Consider the following 22,374-nt stretch of genomic DNA (forward strand, 5'->3'; position numbering starts at 1 on the left):
TTCAGTCAGATGCATTCGATTCCAAGGCTTGGCTTGGGCTTCTGTTTTCAAATGTTACACTAAAGGCACATAATCTGTTCCTTCTGCTTTTCTTTCAGGTGTAAAACCACATTTATCCGATGTTTTAAACCAAACTATGTCAAGGTAAATTCTGAGCTATGCTGCATTAAAAGTGCTTCACTCATTCTTCCATGATGTCTATAAAAGGATATTATTGTTGACATAATGAAGTGATGTTAGACTATTTTTATTGGCCTATTTGCCATAAAATATTCATACAATATGCAACTGACATTTTTAATTGGTGTAAAAAATTAAAGCTGCACTATGTAAAATTTTTTGTTAACAAAAAAGAAAGTGGTATTATTGAGTCAGGAGGAAAAAACATTTTAAAATATGATGTCTTTGCGCTGCTCCAGGTGATCATGTAAAGCCTGAAATAGTCATTTAATAGTCAGGGGTGGGAGTTTTACAGACCATATCATACATCTTTACATGTTAACATCACACACACAGGTTCAAAAAGAAGGTTCAGCTCAACGTTTAGGTCTTAGATACAAAATTAACATTATACTGATAAAGATATGATGGCAGTTGTAGACAGTCCTCTTAGATCCTTGGAAGACCTTCAATAAGTTTTGGCTCTCTTTGAATACTCTTTAAACACGCTCACAATTATCAGATTGTCCAAAGCACAACTGACATTACAAAATGTTCTTTGCACTTGGTGTGCAGTTACATATGTCCACCAGAGAGGTCTCCAAATCCCCAGAACTTACAGAGTGCAGCTTTAAGTTATGAGTTTTTAATTTTACAGTGACAATATGCTGTGTTATTTCTAGTTCTTCATTAGTACCTGGTTCTGTATGTTGTTTTGTTTAGCTCCCTGGATTATTTGATGTGGACTACATCACTACACAGTTGAGACATGGAGGAATACTAGAGACTGTTCATATTAGAAAGGAGGGATTTCCCATTCGCATCCCTTTCAAGTATTTCATGGAAAGGTGCATAATTTAGAGAAGCTAATTTGAATTTAAAAAACATGATTCTAGAATACATGCTAATCAAGTGCCATTTGTTAAGCAATCATCTCTTTTATCTTCTCTCCTGCTTTACTGCTGTTTACCTCTCCACCTTTACTTCTTTCTCACTTTTTTCTGGTGATAGATATGGTGTGTTGCTAACACAGCGGCCTATACAGCTCTCTGATAAAGAACAGGTGGTTTCCTTGCTTGAGGTTGTTGGCGCTGAAGATAGTCAGTACCGACTAGGACGGACTAAGGTACAGTAAAGTGGAAGATTTCTGCTGCAACTGAATCACAAATCTAATGTTTAAATATATTTTATGATAAATGGCTCCCATATTGTCTACACTGTTATAAACACACCATACATTCTCTCAGGTGTTTATGAAGGAGTCTCTGTACCAGCTGGTGGAGGAGAAATGGAGCAGCACTCAGACTTGGGCTGCCATCACCATCCAGAGGAACATTCGTGGCTTCATCTGCCGACGCAACTTTCGCTTCTTCAAACAGAAAGCCATCGTCATCCAGTCCCACATTAGAGGTCACCAGGCCAGGTCAGATTCAAGAGGGCAGATGGTGGGGAGTGGTGTTTTAGAGCAGGACGGACAACAAAACAAAATTGTGACAAAATTGTTCATTATGCATGACTTGTGCAACTGTGTAAGCTCCATGCACTTGCAGTAAGGGCATTTTATCTTACATCCATCAGATTGATCGATACAGTAAGTGCATGACATTCTCTGAAATCATTACACTGTAGAAGCAAATTTCTATAATCAGAGTTTTGTGAACGGCTTTACTATAATTTAATGTCTACATCTTTACTATTTCACACAACGAACATACGCTCACTGGCCACTTTACTAGTAACACTGAGAGAGAGTTCCCTGGTTGGAAAGCAAAATAGGAATGCTTGTGTTGCTCAGCATGGCGCCTGTTTAAGGGAGAAGTAACACTGTTCGATAAAAAGAGCCAGTCAGCTTGCTGGTAAAAAACCTACCCGTGTTGAGATATGCGCATGCGCGGTAGCCAGAACAGAAGATTATTAGATCAAAACAGCACAAATTATTTAAGATTTTTTTGACATATTTTACCAGTGATTTCAAATATCCTTTTGAAATTGTTGTAGTTTTGGGTTTATGAGTCTATTCAAAGAGACAGATACAAAGAGGTGGCTGAAAACAACTGCCCAGAGGTGTTGTTTGGCCATCGAGTGGACAGACTTTTGTAAGACTTCGTAGTCCCTTCGCTCTCAGAACAGTCTAATTTTTTGTCATGGATTTTAGAAGATGCTCAAAACAGCTAAAAATCTTCTGACTATGGCCAATGTTGACTTGATTGCATTATGTGATTGCTGCAAATGTCCACTGTAGCCTCAGATACCTGTTGTTTGCTGATAGGAGTGGAACTTGTGATCTTCTGCTGTTGTAGCCCATCCACCACAAAACTGGATGTGTTATGTGTTCAGAGATGCTTTTTTGAGTGTTTTGAGTTACTGTCGCTTTCCTGTCAGCTTGAACAAGTCTGGTCATTCTCCTCTGATCTCTCATATGATTTCATGTATTTTGCTGCTGTTATATGACTGGCTAATTGGATAATTGTACAGCTGAGCAGGGCTACACGTGTTCCTAATTAAGTGGCTGGTTAGTGTAAATACTGTTCTTGTTTGAAGTGCATGTTTTCAGTAAAGAATGTCTTGTAACTTTCTTAAAGAAGATGTCTTTCAAAGTATTTTTACAAAGAGCCTTTTCTTAAATGTTATTGAACTCTGAGCACTCCACATGTAGTTTTAATTTTTGATTCATTTGCGATTAGTGAGTTTGCTTTCATTCTGTTAAAATTCTGCCAACCTACAACATGATACACATACAGCCTAGGAATGCACGAAAGTAAAAGAGAGATAAGGAAAAATACAGAAGCCATGAAGTAAATAAATGAAAAGATTAAAATGTATGGCCAGTTAGAGGAGTTATATTGGCCTATTTTATTTGCAGGAAGTATTTTAAGAGACTAAAGAACTCCTTCACTCAGTTCTGGGCAACAATGATGATTACCAGGAACACCATCAAAAAACGACATTGGAGGGTAGGCTCATGACACTCTCTCTCTCTCTCTCTCTCTCTCTCTCTCTCTCTGTCAAATATGCCATATGTCACAGAGATGGTCATTATTGGATGTTGTCTCACATACACACTCCTCTGTGTTACTCATTGCCTGGCAACCAGCACCAGTTTATTGCCCAGATAATGTTATAAATTCCAACCTCACCCTCCTTTCACTCTTGCTCTGAACTTAGCTTTTGTAGCTCAGAGTCAGTTGCCGGACGCGTCCACTGCTTCCAGATCAACCATAGAAATATATGTGTAGTTACGTGTCGGGTCAAAGTATGAACTCACATCACTAACCACACACTTTCAGTCAACTTCCTTTTTGAAAAGGATTCAGAAAATAATCTGATTGAGTCACACTTTAGATGTGTGACATTCTTTGATATCTTCACTCCCTAGAGGCAGCAGTAATCTCTTTTGTGATAGTGTAATATCTCAGTCCTTATTATGATATCGACATAATCTGCTCTTTTATTGATTTGTATGAAATAATAAGGCTTCCTCTCTTATTAGACCTATTTTTAGTGCATTTATAAGACATTTAAATTCTGTTTATGCCAAGATGGCATCATACGTGATAATACAGCTTCTTACAGAAAATGCAATAAATGTATGCTACAAATTGGTTAAAGTGAGTTTGAGATGTAAAGGCTGATTGAAATCCAGCCAGATATATGAGCAATTTAAACAATTTTAAATCAGTACTTTAGATCAATACTTGCTGCTAATTATGTGACTTAATGTATCTGAGAAAACATTATATATTCCTTATATTTTGTGTGTAATATTTATCTCATTGGGCCTGTTTTCATTTTCCAAAGATTCTAAACAATAATAATAATAATAAGGAAAAAGTTAAAAGGAAAATTCTTAAGATTCTTCTTAAAAGATCCAGAGTTTCTAAAGCAAAGCAAAATTAATCCATAAAAACAGGTCTAACAAGAAAAGTCTTAAGATTCTTTTTAAGAAAAGAGACCCAGAATTAATTAAAACAAAACAAAAATTAGTTTATTAAAACACATCTAAAAAGAAAAATCCTAAGATTCTTTAGATTTTGTCTTAAGATTCTAAATTCTAAAGAAATATTAAAATATATTGTGCATAAAGCAAGTTTTCCATTCCAAACAGTAAGCACTCACTAGCCTTCTGCTCAGGGCGTCATCAGAATTATTACAGCTAAGGTAAATTCTTCTTTCCCATCTGCCCTTTCATCTTTGCTCTCTCTCTCTCTCTCTCTCTCTCTCTCCTCTCTCTCTCTCTAAGCACACACCTTGTCTCACTCCTGCCCTGTTTGGACTTCAAACCCTCACTTTCAATGAGGAATTATGCATCTTTGCCTGCGTCTCTTAAGAACTCCTTTCTGTTGACTACTACTTGTGTCTCAGCATTGCCTTAGGTATGTTCTGTTTCGTTACTCTGAGAGTTTATATTACCTTTCATCAGATAACGCAAAGAGAATGCTAAGATATTGAGACAGCAGTAAAGAGAGTGAGTGGAAGAATACTTGAGAAAGGTGTCAGAGCAAGTGTAAAGTGTAACATATCTGAACCATTACCTGGAACGCAGTACTTTTCATGTCACACTGTTACATTCACAATGACTTTTACTTTTTTTCTATTGGAGCAGTGTGTAAAACCAGGGTCTGAAAAACAACAACAGTTTTTTCTATTTTTTTGGATCACTTCCCTGTTTCTTGTCATTGTTTAATTTTAGTCCAGCTGTAGGAGGGACTTTGGTAAAGGAGGCTGTTTTTTATTTACCAGAGAAATAGGTTAAACTTTCTTGATCTGATGGACAAAACTGAGTTATTTTTCTAAAAGGCTGAAGGATAGGCAAGGGGAAGGCAATTTTTAAGAACTCTCCTCTCCAGTACTTCTAAATTTCCTTTTTCAGATATGATGGAATAAGTATGGTGATAAGTATCGTGCCTTTTCCTCATCATAAGGAACCATAATTAACAAAAACAAAGAAACAAAGTGGCGAACACTGATCATAGCCAATGATAATGCACATATGGTTTGATTAGGGTTTGCCTTGTGGACTCTTGTTCCATGTGACTTTGATGTTTGGGGTGGGGCAAGGGGGGAGAGGGTGTTCCTGGGATATAAAAGAAGCTCTGCTGCTAAGAATAGTTTTGTTCTGTGCTGTACAGTGGAGTGCACAGGTAAGAGGACAAGAAGGAAATTGACAAAGCATGTTAAAGGCTTTTCAAGAGCAGAATGAGCTTGGCGAGAATAAAAGCATATTGTGTACATTACAAAGACAGTGAATGCTGATTGTACAGTTGTTTTGATGTTACAGGAGCACGACGAGAGAACCAGAGTGAAACACACGACCAGAACCCAGTCTACCTATTCAGGGATGGTATGATTTCACTCTTTCACCTTTTTCATCTCTGGCTTTAGCTTTGAGCCCTGAATGTGGACCCACAATTTAAATGAAAGTTGCATATTTGTTTCATAGCCACTTGTAAACAATTCTTAGTAGTTACTAACACTGTAAAACAGATCATTAATACTTTTAAAAATACACTTGTACTGTAATGTGTGTTAGTAATGGCATTGTACTGTATTTTAAATGTGGAAAAATGACAGCAGTATATTCCTGTAATCAGTAATATTCTCTTTTCTGAATATTTAATACAAATATATATATATATTATATATATATATATATATATATACATATATATATATATATATACACATTAGGAAATTAAAGAGTTAAAACAGCAGTTTTAACATATCTATTAAATTAAATTAAATCCTCTTGAAAGACTCAAAAAATCCTAACAAAAATATTCATTGTTTACATTAACTTCTTGAATTAAAATGTACATTATTGAAAATTCTCACAGGCTTAAAATTCAAGTATGTACTAAAGGATTCACTGAAAAAACTACTAATATTCAAAATGCCGTTAAGTACAATGTTTTACATGCTTCAAAAGGTCAGTATTTAAGCTTGATCTGTATTGTATTAAACCCAGTGTGGGTGAGTGAATGTAAACCACCGTTAGCTTGCTTTTAACATGACACTACACAACCCCTGGAAAATGAACCCTATAGCTAGCTGAAACTTACTGTAGCAGTGGTATTCAGATTCTTAAGCAGAAAAAGCATGAAGTCTGTTATATAATGTATGAAACAAAATATAAAGGTAATGAACTCACTTGAATATCTCATGCTTTATTTTATGACAGTATAGTGCTAGTTATGCTACCTCGTTATTAGATAGCTAGCTAGCATTAACTTTAATGTTAAATTTACCACTGGTTAAGTATTAACTTGTTTACTCTTGTTCACAGCTATTACTGCAGCTCAGCTAGCTCTTTAACATTTAAATTATGCAAAACTGAAAATCAATTGAAAAATTGAATTGCAGTCAAGATTTTGCTGCATCTGAAAATCACATTTGCTGCCTACCTTTAGAGTAAAGCTGATGATGTTTATTGCAATAATATTACAGTAACCATACAATAAGGTGTTTGATGCAGTATAATGCTGAACTGTAAGTGTTTATAAAAAATTTAACATAGGATGTGATATAAAACTGTAAAACACATTTGTAGTATCACACTTCTGTGAACACAGTACACTACATTTGAAAATACTGTCAGTGTTTACAAAGAAGAAATAAGCTTAAGCTTAAAAACTGAATGATATGCCTGTATGGATGTTATGGTGGTTTGTCATTACTATCTGTGTTTTAGGATGTGGGAATGTTGGAGATTCCGGCTGAACTATCAGCCAGATTGCGAAGTTCAGCAGGTGAGAGCGGAATCAGTGTTGCAGAATTGATGCATGTCTTCCATGTGTGTACATTTGTTCATGTTTTTTTTGATCTTGATCTCTAACAGGGCGTCCACAGGGGTCAGGCGTCACAGAAGTAGCCCCACCACAGGTGAAAGCAGAGCACAAACTCTCCCTGCCCCGTGATATTGACAGCTATCCCTTTCTCTCGATATGCCAACACAGTTCTGAAGGTACATTGTTTGGATTTATTGTCCATATATGAGCACTCTGATTGTCAGTACTGTATAAATTTAGTGCAAGGGTTCAGACTCATTTTCATTTGTAATGAAGGGTAATTGAATTCCGTCATGTGGGTGTATGAGAGATTACTCGCTCATACATAACTGCTTGTTGCTTTGAACACTGTTCTTGTTACAGGATGGATGGTGCCAGGCTCAGGGTCAGTCACTTCAGAGATCACTCACCTCTCTGGAGCCAGAAGATGCCCACACTGCCCTGGAGATTTACAAACTGGTAAGTGAGAAGCATGTGCCCAAAAAGAGTGCATTTAGTAATACTTTCATATGCTTCCACCACATGTTGAGACTTTGTATGTTTATTTTGACTTTTTTTCTGTTTCTTTGTATTTGGATCCATTTTTATATTTTGATGGCTGCTTTAACATCAGTATTTTTAGTTTAACGCTTTAAACGATATGTGGGCCCATTTAATATCAGTTAAATTAATCATATTAGTTTTATAGTATTTACCAAATAATTAATAATAGATACTGAATAATAAGACCAATATCAGAATAATAAGCCTAAGGGGTCAAAGCGGTTAATTCACCATATCATGTGCTGTCACTGCCTTTCTTCCTTACCAGATCCTGCGTTTCTGTGGAGACTCAGAGCTGACTGGCTGGCAGGAGCAGATGTTGGGGAACTATATAGTGGAGAAAGGCCAGACCAGACCTTCACTCAGGGATGAGATTCTGGCCCAGCTAACCTATTACACTTGGGATCGGGAGGGTGAGGAGGGCTCAGTGAGAGGCTGGCTGCTTCTGGCCTGTTGCCTCAGTGCCTTCACCCCATCCCCTACCTTGGACAAACCTCTTCTTAAGTACGTCCTTCAGCCTATATTATGATAGAAAGAGTAGGCCTGTGGTTTACAGCTTTCTTGGCTGATGTGGGCCATTATGCTAGTGCAGTAGTAATTAAAAATGTATATAAATAAAAATACATGCAAATGAGTTTAGAATGTAAAATGAGTTTAGTATGCAATTTGACACACATGCAAATGACATTTTATTTGAAGGCTTTCTACAAAGGGACTTTAAGCAATAAATAACATCTTTAAAAGACAGTACTTGAGTATTTATGAATAACATTGTATTGACATAAGGGCCCTTATACTGAAGTGATTTTTTTCCTTTAATAACACTGCTATAAAGTATCATTAGCAAGGACTTAATAAGGCAGGGGTCTGTTTAAGAACACCATATATCAATTCTTTGATGCCCTCAAATTAGTGATAGATAGACAGATTGATAGATAAACATTTGTCACCTTTCAAATACTGGCATAAGCGGTTCATAAATACCCAAGTATTTCTTTTAAATATCTTTTTCAATGGTTATGCATGTTCTATGAGGTCCTTATATAGGTATAACATTATATAAAATCATATAAATGCTACTTTAATACATAACATGAATACATACACAACATACAAAACATATACATGTTAACGCAAAAATAATAAGGCACATATTTTGAGACAGATTGGGATTATTGGGAACATTGAAGGTTATCTTACATGATGTTGAGCGTAAGGGACTTTGCAGCAGCCCAGTTTAATTCTCTTTTTCATTATATCACCATCACTCATGTGTCTATTGACTGAAGTGGCTCCTGTATTTGTTAGGTATGTGTCAGATCGGGGTCCAGGAGAATACCGCTCTCTGTGTCAGCATAAGCTGCTCACGTCTCTCCAGCTGCCTGCGCCTGCCTGCAGACATCATCCACCCACTCAACTAGAATGGACTGCCAATCAGAGGAAAGGGAAGATGGTTGTGGATGTCAACACCTTCAATGGTTAGAACAGACTGTGTTATATTGTATGGAAAGCATGTAAAGTGAATCTCAGTTGAATGACATGTAGACTAGTGATACCTTGTAGAGTGAGGGTATTATATCAGACCTTGCTCTTGCCTCTAAAGTGCATACTTAGATCTTGAACAGGTGTAGAGGTTCTGACCTTATTTCAATAATTATTTCAACAATCTGCATTTTCACAGAGGAGACACTAACAGCAGAGGTGGAGTCCTGGACCACAGGAGAACAGCTGGCTTCCTGGCTCCTGAGCTTCAGGTAAGTGCAGTTAGGAAGTTTTTCTTTACAAACCTTGTAAAGCCTTTTTGTCATGCCATAATGCATGACGTGGAATGGGATGCTGTAGTTATACACTACAAATGGTACCTATGCTGTAAGTTCTTCATGTACTACATTGAATACTTGATGTCTTTCTGTCTGATTAAATGCTACAATTGTTGATTAGCACTAAAAGTAAAGCGAACACTTTGATTACCTTTTATTAACCATTAAAAGTAACTGAAATAATATAAAATGGTGAGAACTGTATTAGGTTTTTTGGTAAGTTTTATGTCTAAAAGCACTGGTATTTTCAGACTTCAGTGACAAAAGAAACCCATAAAAATGAATAAAAATGGCAGAAAAATACAATCAGATGCAGAAGTTTTACGTTATGTTGATTTTCTAAGTGAAAATACATCTTCTACAGAGAACACACTTATGCACATTTTAATGTGCAGTTATTTCTTATTTGCTTATTTAAATTGTGCACTAAATATGCAGAGAATGCCATATTTAACATCAGGAGTGTTCAAATGTTTGCATGCAACTGTATGTGTATCACTGGCCATTGGTCTTTATACTGTGTATTGCAGTGAAACTAAACTGACTGTAAGAGTGATATAGAAATAAAAAGTATGAAACCTTGGTGATGCAATATGCTTTATCCTCAGGGGTGTTCCTGAGGCTGATCGAGGCTGGTCTGTGTCTCTGCTGGCTGGAGAGGGCTGGACTGACCTGAATGGTTCTGACTATGTGATGGATCTGTTGGGTGGAGTGGAGGGTGATGTTGCCTTGGGCCAGCCACCTGCCCACCCTGATTATCTCTTCAGTGACATGGGGGACAGGTGTGTTGAGTACATACATATGCCTTACTAAGCCTAGTAAAAGACTGGCTGATGTGTAAATCACGTAGATTTGTAATGTATTGCTTTCAGAATAAACAGGAAAATCAGAAGAGCCTATTTTTGACTGCAGATTAAGATTAGAGTTTTCAGAATATATTCTCCATTCCCCACAGTGCGGTTTAAGCTTTGTTTTTATCTCCACAATTAGGGCAATGCCCCCAGAGATGGATGACTTCATCCCTCCTGCTCCGTCCATGCAGGCTCCTGGCCTCCCTCCTTTTGAAGGAGCTCAATGGGACACTTTTGGTCCACCTAGCAGATCGCAGGGTGAGTACAAATATGAATAATATGATCATTATGTGGTTTATGTTTGACACAAACATGATCCACATATCAGGACATTCAGCAGACCTGCCCCTAACTAGCAAGCATGAAGTCATCGAGCTGTGACATCAGCTTCAGTGAGTAATTCAGCTCAGAGAATCACCTAAAATCATATTATTATTGCTCTGCTGTTTGGCCTTCATATTCCAACAAAGGGTTAAAACAGGGACATGATTCACACATCAGATCACTCATCAGACTCTGCCCTCACCATCCAGAGTGATTTCATTCACCTTGGACAATCCATCAGCCAGAAATCCAGCTCCAAAATCACCCACTCGCTACTGTTATATTACATCTCTGCATTTAGCCTTCATATTATAAACAAAGGGTTAAAAATAGTGACATGATTCACATATCAGATCACTCAGAGGAACCTGCCATCACTAGTCAGAGTGAAACCAGCTCTAACATCCCACAACCCAGAAATACAGCTCAAACACAGGCATAACCACTGTGAAACCTGCTATTAGCTCTCTGCTGTAACCTTCATATGGCAACAAAAGGGTTAAAATGTATTTTTTTTAAATCTGCATATGGCAGGTAAATGCATTCAGGGCAAAATAGTTGTCTAGAAAGCTTATTTTTTCAGCTTTACCACTATTTTGTCATCATCACCAATACATATAAAAACTCAGGAGACACATGTAGATTCACTGATCAGGATAGAAGGATAGAAGATAAAATGGCAATATTTGTACTGTAGACATTGCAACTCCTGGTTCCTATCACCACCACTGTAAAGAAATCTCATTAAATAAGTTTCTCTAGAATGAGCCCCTTCAAAACATTCAGAATCACTTTGTTTGCATCTTAATGACTGAACATTATGCTGACATTTTGAAAAATCTGTGGAATCTGCTTTTAAAGTCTGAGGAAAGAAGGAGGAAAAAATGCTGCTTTCTCTGTGAACTGCACTAATTCTTCACTGACAATATTCGTCTTGTTAGGATCCCGAGGTCCCCAGATGGATGCCTATGTGGATGATCTTTTTGATCCTGTGCTGGATCAGGGTCCTCCGGTCAGTGCAGTTCAGTTAATTTAAGTCTTCATTATGCAGATCACAGTTAGTGCTGTCTTGTTCCATCTTTGTAAGCAATTTGACCCTTTGTGCTTCGACAGCTATATGTTTTCTATGTTAAATAGCACTCTGAATCATTTCTGTTAGTTATGCATGCCATGACATTGAGTTTCTGTATGCCTTTAGGACTTTGAACGTATGGCCATGCTGAACCGGAGAATGAGGGGAGGAGGAGGGATGCAGCCTAGCATGTTTACTGGAGCAGGTATAATCATTAAAATTCATTCTAGTCTGGCCATCAAACTACTTTTAAAGCACTTTAGAATGTAATTTGTTGAATCAGATCTGTACACTATGGAATGTCTATCAGAGGGGCATTCATGGACACTAAGTGTCTATCCTCTGTTTTATAGGTGTTCCGATGACAATGCCAGGTTATTCTATGGGTGAGTGAAAGAAATACCACAGATATTATTAAACTTTCAGAATGGTCTTATATATTCACAATAGCATGGAATGTATCTGTTGCTTCTGTAAGACTTTACAAATGCTGCATTGTGGTTTCATAGTCAGAATCAGAATCTTTTTAATTGCCAATAAAGAAGATGTCAAAGGATATGAAAAATGTATTTAATATTCACCAGGAATGCCCATGAATCCAGCCATGCCAGGCTATGGTGCCGCACCAATGATGCCAAACATGATGGGTGCTGCTGCTCCCATGCCTATGATGCAACCCATGCCAGGTAAGGGCTCTTTTCCAAGCCATATCTCACAAATACTCTTAAGATAATGTAACCCTCAGCTTTACCATTGCTCGTTGTTTTCTTTTCCACAGCTATGATGATGCCAGGTGCCATGCCCCAAACTCCTGTGCCTGCAACCCCCCCAGCTGTCAACCCACAGCAGCTGGCTGAACAACAACAAGCTTTCATCAATCAGCAAGCTTTGCTTATGGTGAGAATTTTTAAAATAGGACACAGTTTACTATTATGTGCACTCAAAGATGTGACTGTATAAACAGTAGATGTATCTTTTCTCTTGCAGGCTCAGCAGATGACACTGCAGGCTATGACTCTCTCCCAACAGCAGCAGATGGAGCAGCTACAAAAACAGCGCCAGCAGTCGCAGCAGCAACAGCAGCAGGCAGAGCAACGTCTACAGCCGCAACGTCCACAACCACAGCGCCCACAGCCGCAGCGTCCACAGCCACCCACTCCTCCAGCAGAACCTTCTCTTATCCATTCCCCTGCAGGTCAAACTACTAAGCCACCTGTGCAGCAAAACATTCCAGAGGTATTCCAGCAAAGACATTACCCTGCATGCACAATATGATTTTACACATATATATTCTTTGGTTTGACTTTCTTACCTTGTTTGTACAGCCTGCAAGAGAAGTTAACTCTACCAGCTCTAATCAGCCAGAATCCTTCCAGGAGAAGAGAGCCTTTTTCCAGAACATTGGTGAGAGTTTTTCTTAGTTGATTCTGTGTGTTTCTGTAAATCTGGTTAAGCTCTCAAAACAGTAAACTATGAGAACTATTAAGTATTGATGCCAATCTAGGAGTATCTTCTGTTGCTTTCAACCACTTATTAGTGGTTAGGTTCAAAACTTGAGCAGCTAAATGCTTGATTAATATTATATTCCAATATATGATATATGAAAATATGATTTTTTTGTAACACAGGAGTTCAGGACACTCGTCCGAAGCCTGCACCAAAGGTTGCTAAACCACTGATCTATGCCTCTCCACCACAGACACAGCCCACCTCCCCAGTGAAGACTGAAGGTTAACATTCCTTATGTCAGAATTATTCAAAGTGGATTTTTTTGTTCATGTTTATACATATAATATTATACAAATAAGTTTTTTTTTTTAAATGAAGCATACACTACAACATGCACAATCTTCCTCTAACCCCAAATGTAGTTCATCCACACCAATTTACACAGACAATTTCTTTTGACTTTGTACTTACAAATATGAATAAAAGAGTATGTATTTATTAGTATAAACAAAGATATGTTTAAAAAGCAAAGATATATATATAGAAAAAGCTATAGACCTTAAACATGCCTGACAGTACAACTGCTTGGATAATATGCAACTGGAAAGTTCATAGAACCTAAACTAATTGTACATAGATAGGTGCACCATGGAAAGTTTCACAGTACTCTCAGGCTAATGATAAAGAATGAGGGGAGGGGTAAAGGAACGTAAAAACGGAGAAGATGGACATTCCTTAGAGGAAAATTTATCTCTTAATTGTTTCTCTGTAGCTCAAGAGACTCAGTGGTGATTCTCCTAAAATTCCTTAGGAAAACTAGCACTAGACAAAAAGGAGTTTGCAGATAAAGATGAGTGATAGTATCTTTAGCAAATCTGAGCACAATGTGTGATATTGTAGAGATTTCTACTAAAACTTAAAAGTACACTGAGCTCAGATTACTGAGCTCTTTTGCTCAGCAGAAAAATCTAAGCAGCAGAAGACTTAAGCAAAACTCTCCTTTGTCTTTCCATCTAATCTCATTGTTGTCTAGAAGAAAGATACATCCAAAATAACTCTAAGACTGGTTTCTAAAAAAGAAAGTAAAGGTGCTTGCATGGCCTAGCCAATCACCTGACTTAAATCCTACTGAACATGTGTGGGGGATCCAACATCCATCAGGAGAGTCCACCTGAGACCCTTGTAACCTTGGGGAATTGAAGATGGTTTGCAAGGAATGGGCCAAAATTAAACCACAATATTGCTCTTAAAGCTGCAATTGCCAACAACAGCTTTGCAACAAAGTACTAATTTTTTCTTTGGTTGTGTCTGAATACTTTTTCCCCTATCAATTTTATATATTTCTATGTGCTTATCTGTATACCTTTTGTTATATTATAAGTACAAAGTCAAAAGACATTATTTGTGTAAATACAAAGTGGATATATGCACTGAAGGGAATATTAAATAACAAAAACAGAAGTGTCTAAATCCTTGTTTTCCCTCACTATGTCTGGTGTACAGAGGAACTATGAGGCTCCAAACTGCATACATAAATTACTCAGACTAAGGCTTCAAGATGTCGGCTACTGCTGTTTTAGCAATGCAACATACTTTTGTCCCTTCCTACAACACTGCCCTACTGTGTCAGAAACCATCTATTTGAGATGAACAAGGCGGTTTGAGGCAAATATGTGATAATATAAATATGTAAGCTTGATAATAAGCTTCCATTACTTGTCAGCTGCATTAACTCTAGTGCCAAACTAAAGAAGAAAACTTTGGACACCGAATGTGTCTCTTCGTGTCATTTCTAAATTTTCATTTGCAAACTCAAAAATACAATGCCAATCTTAAACAATAGACCTTCAGTCTTTGAAAACAATCTTCTTTACTGTTTCCAGAAGTGAGGCCACTTCCAGAGCCGCCCAGACGAGCAGAATCACCACAACCGAAAAGGGAATCTCCTCCAGCCTCGCCGAGTAAAACAGAGCCCAGCAGTAACATCCGAGAAATCATCAAAAAGTACCAAACTCGGCCTCCTCCAGAGCCCAAGGCCTTTGAGCCTGTCAGGTAAGGGCAGTCATTAACCACCCCATTCTCTGCTACATGGTGCAGTTAATTACCCAGGACAAGGTTGTATTGCTCTTATCACTTGGCAAGCTTCCCAGATTTGAAAGAGGTAACTTACTGTTAGGTAATGTCGATGGTGTGAACTTTGAACTCTTCAGGGTTCCTGCCAAGCAGTTTAAAAAAAAGAACGACCCTAAAGAGGAAGCGCTGGCCATTCTGAGAGCCAAAGGGCCGGTCACCCAGCAGAAGGTAAAATGCCCAACATAATAATCATGCTTAGCACTTTCTTGTAAACACGCAGTGATTGGATGTCTTCTTTTGCATATCTAGAGCTCTGTCTCCAGTTTAAATTATACATCTTTTTTCAGCAGGTTCATAGTGAAATACTTCTCCAAAGCAGACAAATATGAATTGTTGTCCATGCTCTGTGAGTACAGTTACCGTTCCAAATACACAGGTGTTCTCTTGTCCTCTTTTGCAACAGAAACAGTGGTCCCCTCCTCCACCTCCCCAAAAAGTGCCCCCTGCACCCCCACTTGAGCCTGAAAAACGTTCTTCTCGCTCCATCTCTAGCAGCATGCGGCAGAAGCAGCGCTCTCTAGCTGACCTCTTTAGCTCTCAGGCCCCGCCCCTACTCCCACCTCCACCTCCTCCAGGCCCCTCCCCATCTCTGCCCATTGACATCCCTGAGCCACCCCCGACACCTGCACCTGGACTGAGTGAGTGGCAGTACATACATTTAGTTCGTGGTGTGGCTCTATTGTGAACTCGTTTAAAAGGTAGTCCAATTATGGACAAAAAGTACAAAAAAGAAGCCAAATTAAGATTTCAGCAAGCTATAAACAAAAAACATTTGTATTTATAAAAATCAGATGTCATTATAAAAACATTTCACATCTGAAAAAAAATTAAACGTAATATTATTTAGTAACATTCATACAGAAATTGTATCTCAAAGTGCTTCACAGAAATAAAATGTAAAAATTTAAGGAGAAGGAGTAAAAAGTAGCGTTTTAAAATGGGAAGGTGAAAGAAAAAACATTCAGTATGTTAAAACAATAAAAGACAAACAAGAAAAAAAGGAAAAATACATTAAATAGCTAAATAAAGTGAAAATATCGAAAATAAATTAAATAACTAAATAAAAAGATGTAATTAAACACAATAAAGTAGACCCACAGTTAGCTAACTAAAGGCCTGAGTAATAAAAAAAGTCCAAAGTTTGTTTTTAAAAGCAAATATCTCATCTCTTCAGATGATCTTCAGAGAATGGCCAATGAGGAGAGTGTTCAGTCTCAGCTGCACAAGTTTTCTGCCAGTGTCTACTTCTCCTATTCACAAATGCCTGGCAAGCTTTTCCTGCGCAAAGAGGTAAGTGGAGAGAAACCCCTCCATCTCCAGCAGCATGCTTTGGTGTTTCTCCCTGTTGTAATTTTGCATATGCTTTATCCTTCACTGAGTCTGTGTTTTCTTCTCGTCAGTTGTTCTACCCCAGAGAGAAATTCAATCACCCTTACATTCTTAATTTACTGTGTGAGCAGGTAAGTAATAAAAGCAGTTTCCTTCTTTATATTTTTTGACAGTATAATTATAAACTAAATACAGAATCGTTATATCAGTGACCTACTTGTGGCATTTACATCAAAGGTACATTAATCAAAGATCAACTCTGAGGAGGGAAGTATATTAACTTTTTTTCTAGATTCCACTGCGGGGGGAAATGTTCTAATTAGTTTTTTATGAACTATAGATTATGAGAGACACCTACTCAGATTCCTGTGTGAGAATTTCACGTGAAGAGCGACGCAAAATGAAAGATCTGCTGGGTAGGAATTTTATTAAACTGCTATTCAGGCACATATTGCTATAATCATCTAAGCCCTGTTCTCTAGTTGATTGCTTTTCTGGTCGTCAACAGCGAGTTTTCACATTGGAACGAGCATCAGAGCTGTGCAGGATGATGCTATGAAGAAGAGGGTTGTCATGGCAGCAAGAGACAATTGGGAAAATTATTTCTCACGCCTCTTCCCTGTGAAAGTAAATAAGTCCTTTCTATTCCACATATGGGTGCATGTCATAGAAAGATATACAGGTTTGCTCAGATCTAATGTCATCTGTGCTGCATGGTCTGCATTTAGTATGTTGAGAATATATTACAGTGCCTTCCAAGAGCATTACTTAAATACAGTTCTGTCCAGATGTCAGAGACGACCCTTTTGTTTATTTAGTTTCCAGATATTTCTGAGCTTGTATGAGGGAGGGGAAAGTCAAAGAAAACATAAGTCATAAAAGTTTCCAAATCTGTAGTTATTTATTTAAATAAATAGAGAAAATGGGACTATTAACAACCGCAAAATTTACTTCAGATCTGAAAAATCTGCTAGTGTTTCTGTCCATCATTATGTTCTAAGAAGACAACTCAACACTATGAGTCTGAAAAGATGTGTAGCTGTCAAAAAGCTGTTACTGAGAAAAAGAAAAAGAAAATGTGCAAATCACAATAAGAGTCTGCTAGTGTTCTCAGAACAATGAACTGACCACCCTAGAGTCCAGAATTCAGCATCACTGAAAGTGTTTGGGATCACTTGAATTGTGAGAAGCAGAACTTTTAAGACTGAACTTTGGAGGTGTGGAAAAACATCCCTGCCAATTTCTTTGAAAAACTGAAAGTCTACTGAAAAAGCTGTAATAAAGCCTTTTCGACAGGAAGTTAAATGAATGGTGGTCTCTGAGCTTTGCACAGAGCTGTATATTGTTTTAATATGAGTGTACGCTCATGCACATACACGTCTCCTATTTCAGGGTGGAAATGGAGGTGACGCTCAGATTCTTGGTGTTTCTCACCGTGGCATCAGACTGCTGAAAGTGGCCAAAGCATCAGGCATCAACCCAAAACACCTAAAACTGCTGCGTAGCTACAGGTAGCAATTCAGTTCTTTAGGACTGAGTAAATCATATTTTTCCCCTGAGCTGTACTAGTATTATACATTAGTACTTTTTGTTTCGTAGTTGCATTGTTCTGAGCTGTGGCGTCTCTTTTGTTTGTGCAGTTATGCAGAGCTGTTGTCTGTGGAGCAGCAGGGTGCTGGGACAGTTCTGATCTGTCTGAAAAGTGAGGAATTACAGCTACACTCCCCACAAGCTCCTCAGATCACTGCTGTTGTGCACCTTTTCCTTGCCGAACTCACTAAGGTACTTGTTTTATACCTTTATTCTGTGTGTATTATAATGTCATACCACACTCACAGAACTACTTAGTGGTAGGACTAAGTGATCAAACGTTTTGAATCAGAGTTTTCAATAATTTAAAAAAGTATAAGCTTGATTACAGATACATAAATAATATAATTTTAATAAGATGGTAGTAGCCGCCAGATTAGGGTTTTGATTATGAAAGACAATACTGTACTGGGCCTTGAAAACTTCTTGTTGTTTCCAGAATACAAATATTAAATAAAACATCTAGAAATACCTGTGGGTGTGTAATTTATTATAATTTTACTGCTAAAACTAAATTTCATCATTTTTTACTGGATAAAATAACTGCAATTATTATCATGATAAGTGGTTCCAAGGTAAAGTATGTCTAGCAGGTTGTTTAATGACCTTCCACAGTTCAGCAGTGGATCATGGTTTATTATATATCTCTTCAGGGCTCAGAGTATGTTGTTGCTCTGAAGAGCTATGTGACAGATGACAAGAGCCTGCTTAGTCTCCAGAGAGGCGACATCATCAAACTGCTACATGTGGATGGGCTCCAAGAAGGTGAGTTACTATTGTTCTCTATTCTCCAGGAAAAGAAAAGGTAATCTCTTTTATGTATGTGGCAACATTAGCAACAATATCACCACCTAACAACGATATTATTGACAACTGCTTATCATTTAGCTGAATGTCATGGCCACTTCAGTAAATCATTATTGTTGATAAACAGAGTATGTTTTGATTTGTATTGCACTGAATCGTACTGAATTGCACGCTGCACACTGTGTTTAATTTGGCTGTTTTCTCTGCAGGGTGGAGTTTCGGCTCAGCAGGAGGACGCTCTGGTCTCTTTCCTGTAGACATCACTCAGCCTTCTGCACCACCAGACTACCACAGCACCTACATGGAGCGCCAGCTCGAGAGGAGAAAAAGCATGAGGGTCTCTGGTAGCTCATTAGCGCCCCCCACTGGCCGCTCATCTCAGGTCAGCAAGCCTATGGGCTCGGGGGCCAGCGAGCGCAGTGTGGAGGAGGGGTCAATCCAGGGCTCAGAGTTAGACCTCCAGCACCACCACATGACTGCATTTGCCATGAAGTACTTCAGAGAAGCTATTCTAAGGTTACTACCTTCAGATGCTTTCTCTTCATGATTTATTAGGAATGTGTTGCATGAACATTACAGTCAATTTTTTATGAACATTACAATGTGTGTACAGATTTGTTTTAGCATGCAAAACAAGATTCATGGGCATGTTGCTGAACAATGAATATTGATATTAATATTTTGAAAATATAATAGTTTGTGCATTCTCTGTTTTGTTATGCAGACCGAATGAGCGAGGTCAACCCAATGGAGTAAAAAGCCTTGAAGAGATGGTGCAGTACACTGCAGTGTGTATAGCTTTCATAAACCTGAAACTGTATTAAACCATAATGCTGTATTGCACCTTGGTACATTTTGTTGACTGTGATCTTGTTTCTCAGGAGCCCATCAAAGAGTCTCTCATCCTCTACTCAGACAATGAACTCAATGTTCTGGGTGTTCAGAGTTTCATGAGTGAGTAAATAATGCATGCACATGTACACATATTTAATTGTATGTAAAAGTTTGAGCAACCACAGCTAAATTACATATTTTGCCATTATTTGCAATTAAAAAAAAAACTTAAAAAACAGAAAAAATAAAAATAGTAATTGTGGCATGTGCAAAAAATTTGGGCACTCTACTAAGCCAATACTTATGGCAGATATCACAGCTTGCAAGCAGTTTTTGTAGCCAGGTAGGTGTCTATCTATTCTTTTTTAGCATAGTTATTCCTGGGGCAGTCTTACATGTTTAAGATCCACCAACAGATTTTCAGTGATGTTCAAGGGGGCCATTCTAAAAGCTTCAGCTTATAATTTTTGACTGACTGTGTCACAATTGCTTCCAGATATTTGGTGGAACTCATTCTTCCATCTACCCATGCAGTGTTTCCTTCCATCACCATTCTAGCCTAACCTTCCTGCAGATCGTTTGCTGTCATGTCAGGGTTTGATTTTGTCTTTGAATTTCAAAGGTTTCTTAAAATATATTGCACCTCTCTTTTTACTTTGTCCTTCTCTGCAGATATAATGCAGTTCATGACTGACAAGCCCATGAAGAAGGACCAGACAGAAGGAAAATGCGTGAACTACATTCTACAGGTAAACACAACTCAATGATACCTCTGAATGAACTGTCAGTCAGTGTCACTGTCTGTGTTACAGAAAAGGCAGAAAGCATATATTTAAAAAAATACACAAACTAATAATAACAAATCTATAAGTATTTGTCCACTCTTTACTTTTGTCCACTCTACTTTTATGTACTGTCACATTAACTCTTTCATCCTTTCAATCTTAAACAAAAGCTGTTCCCAAAGGTGTCACTGACATTAGGTTCCCCTTCAAAGAGACACTAGCATTCACACAAGCAATGACCCAAACACACCTCAGCTGTCTTACAAACGTCTTTCTCCTGTGCTTTTAAAATGGCAAAAGGAGATATTTGTAAGGATATTAGATAGAAGACACTTGTATAAGGAAGAGGAAAGTCAGATGAAAATAAGTGAAAAAATAGAAGCTTCCTATGCTGGAGTTAACAAAATTATTAAAAGAACTAACAGGACTCCTAACAACCGTGCAAGACCTGGTAGACCACCAAAACTGTTACCATCAGAAAAACACTACTCAAAGCTTTCATCTGTGAGAGAGAGGAGAAAATCAAGCTGAAAAATTAACTTTAACTACTTAATGGCCATTTTGACTTGAAATAAAAAAAGATTTCCTCTGTGCCATCACAATGTTTATGTTTATTGACAAAAAAAAAAGTTTTTCCCAAAATATTATGACATATAATATGAATTCTTCACACTCATTGTTGATAACAGTCCCTTACATTGACCTTTTTACAAAGTTAATGTTGCTTCCAAACTTTTGCCTGTAATGTAAATACTGGAGAAAAATGTTTTAAGAAATTTTTAAATTCAACCTTTTCTCTTCTATTGATTGTGAAAAATGCTCATGCAGCTTGGAAAAGAGAAGGAGTTTCTTAGAGATGAGATCTACTGTCAGATCATCAAGCAGACCTCCAACAATCCAGCCAGGTGAGTAAATGTGCTTGCGTTATGTACAAGATGTGTCTTTGAAAATCAGCATTCTAAGTGCTTGGTATAGGTCTGTGAAGCATATAAGACATTCGTCTACTTTGTCTGTGCAGAGAGAGCTGTACTCGTGGCTGGCGCCTGCTGAACTTAGTCACTGGTTTCTTTCCATGTTCCAACACATTACTGCCTTATGTAATGCGCCATCTACAGAGCTGCACTCAGGATCCCAATCACCCATATCAAGGTACGGCGCTTACCTCACACAGCATAATTCAGTATGTTTAAGAGGTTTTCACCTATTCCACTCATGGGGTTTATGTGAGCTATATTTGATAAAACAAATAGTTTTCATGTTCAAGGGTATTCAGATTATGCATCAGCCTAATATATCATGCTAAAAGTATTTTTGTGCTTGATATTAGAAGCTGTAAAATTTAATTTGTCTGAGAAATGTTTGAATCGACTATCAACTGGTTGTAAACATGGCATGATATCACTTATTCTTTTCCAATATCTATACTGACTAAGCAGACACCATTCCCGAGCCAATGTTTTTTATTCTCAAAATTAGCTGTTTGTAGCCTTATTCTGCATCCCCCCCCAGTGGACATTCTGCTGCTGATTGAAATATCACCAATACCAATGACAGTTGCTGAATCTTTTGAATTTGTACCATAGCCCTTATATAAAACAGCCATTGAGTAATTGTTGTTGATAAACAGACAAAATGATACACATATGTCACTTTGGTATGTTGACTTCTGTGTGTGTGTGTTTAGAGCTGTCTCGTGCATGTGAAGATAATCTCAAACGCTCACTCACTTACGGAGGACGCAGACATATTCCTTCTCATGTGGAGATGGAAGCTATTTTGGTAAGTTTTAATACCATAATACAATGTTAATTCATATAGTAATTCACTGTAAAGCAAAGGAAAAGGTGACTGATGTAAATGTGAATGTATTTTTTTTTATTATTCTTAATTAAA

At 37.7% G+C, this 22,374-nt stretch overlaps 1 protein-coding gene across 1 annotated transcript in view; it reads left to right on the forward strand.

Annotated features, from left to right (window-relative positions):
• Nucleotides 1-22,374, forward strand: part of myo15b (myosin XVB) — a 33,526-nt gene that overhangs the window by 7,877 nt on the left and 3,275 nt on the right. The window contains 40 exon segments of the mRNA XM_036572437.1: nucleotides 99-144; nucleotides 883-1,007; nucleotides 1,171-1,285; nucleotides 1,407-1,582; nucleotides 3,023-3,113; nucleotides 5,438-5,500; nucleotides 6,848-6,905; nucleotides 6,995-7,083; nucleotides 7,085-7,120; nucleotides 7,308-7,403; nucleotides 7,756-7,991; nucleotides 8,796-8,965; nucleotides 9,169-9,241; nucleotides 9,916-10,089; nucleotides 10,298-10,416; nucleotides 11,424-11,494; nucleotides 11,681-11,759; nucleotides 11,908-11,940; nucleotides 12,139-12,240; nucleotides 12,333-12,451; nucleotides 12,542-12,790; nucleotides 12,880-12,958; nucleotides 13,183-13,284; nucleotides 14,887-15,055; nucleotides 15,214-15,304; nucleotides 15,540-15,774; nucleotides 16,311-16,426; nucleotides 16,537-16,596; nucleotides 16,806-16,881; nucleotides 16,974-17,092; nucleotides 17,858-17,976; nucleotides 18,106-18,247; nucleotides 18,709-18,820; nucleotides 19,072-19,378; nucleotides 19,587-19,650; nucleotides 19,744-19,816; nucleotides 20,369-20,445; nucleotides 21,310-21,386; nucleotides 21,500-21,630; nucleotides 22,166-22,260. Coding sequence (XP_036428330.1) covers nucleotides 99-144; nucleotides 883-1,007; nucleotides 1,171-1,285; nucleotides 1,407-1,582; nucleotides 3,023-3,113; nucleotides 5,438-5,500; nucleotides 6,848-6,905; nucleotides 6,995-7,083; nucleotides 7,085-7,120; nucleotides 7,308-7,403; nucleotides 7,756-7,991; nucleotides 8,796-8,965; nucleotides 9,169-9,241; nucleotides 9,916-10,089; nucleotides 10,298-10,416; nucleotides 11,424-11,494; nucleotides 11,681-11,759; nucleotides 11,908-11,940; nucleotides 12,139-12,240; nucleotides 12,333-12,451; nucleotides 12,542-12,790; nucleotides 12,880-12,958; nucleotides 13,183-13,284; nucleotides 14,887-15,055; nucleotides 15,214-15,304; nucleotides 15,540-15,774; nucleotides 16,311-16,426; nucleotides 16,537-16,596; nucleotides 16,806-16,881; nucleotides 16,974-17,092; nucleotides 17,858-17,976; nucleotides 18,106-18,247; nucleotides 18,709-18,820; nucleotides 19,072-19,378; nucleotides 19,587-19,650; nucleotides 19,744-19,816; nucleotides 20,369-20,445; nucleotides 21,310-21,386; nucleotides 21,500-21,630; nucleotides 22,166-22,260 — 4,564 coding nt within the window.

The sequence above is a fragment of the Colossoma macropomum genome, unplaced genomic scaffold, assembly GCF_904425465.1.
Source record: "Colossoma macropomum unplaced genomic scaffold, Colossoma_macropomum, whole genome shotgun sequence".
NCBI classification, from domain to species: Eukaryota; Metazoa; Chordata; class Actinopteri; order Characiformes; family Serrasalmidae; genus Colossoma; species Colossoma macropomum.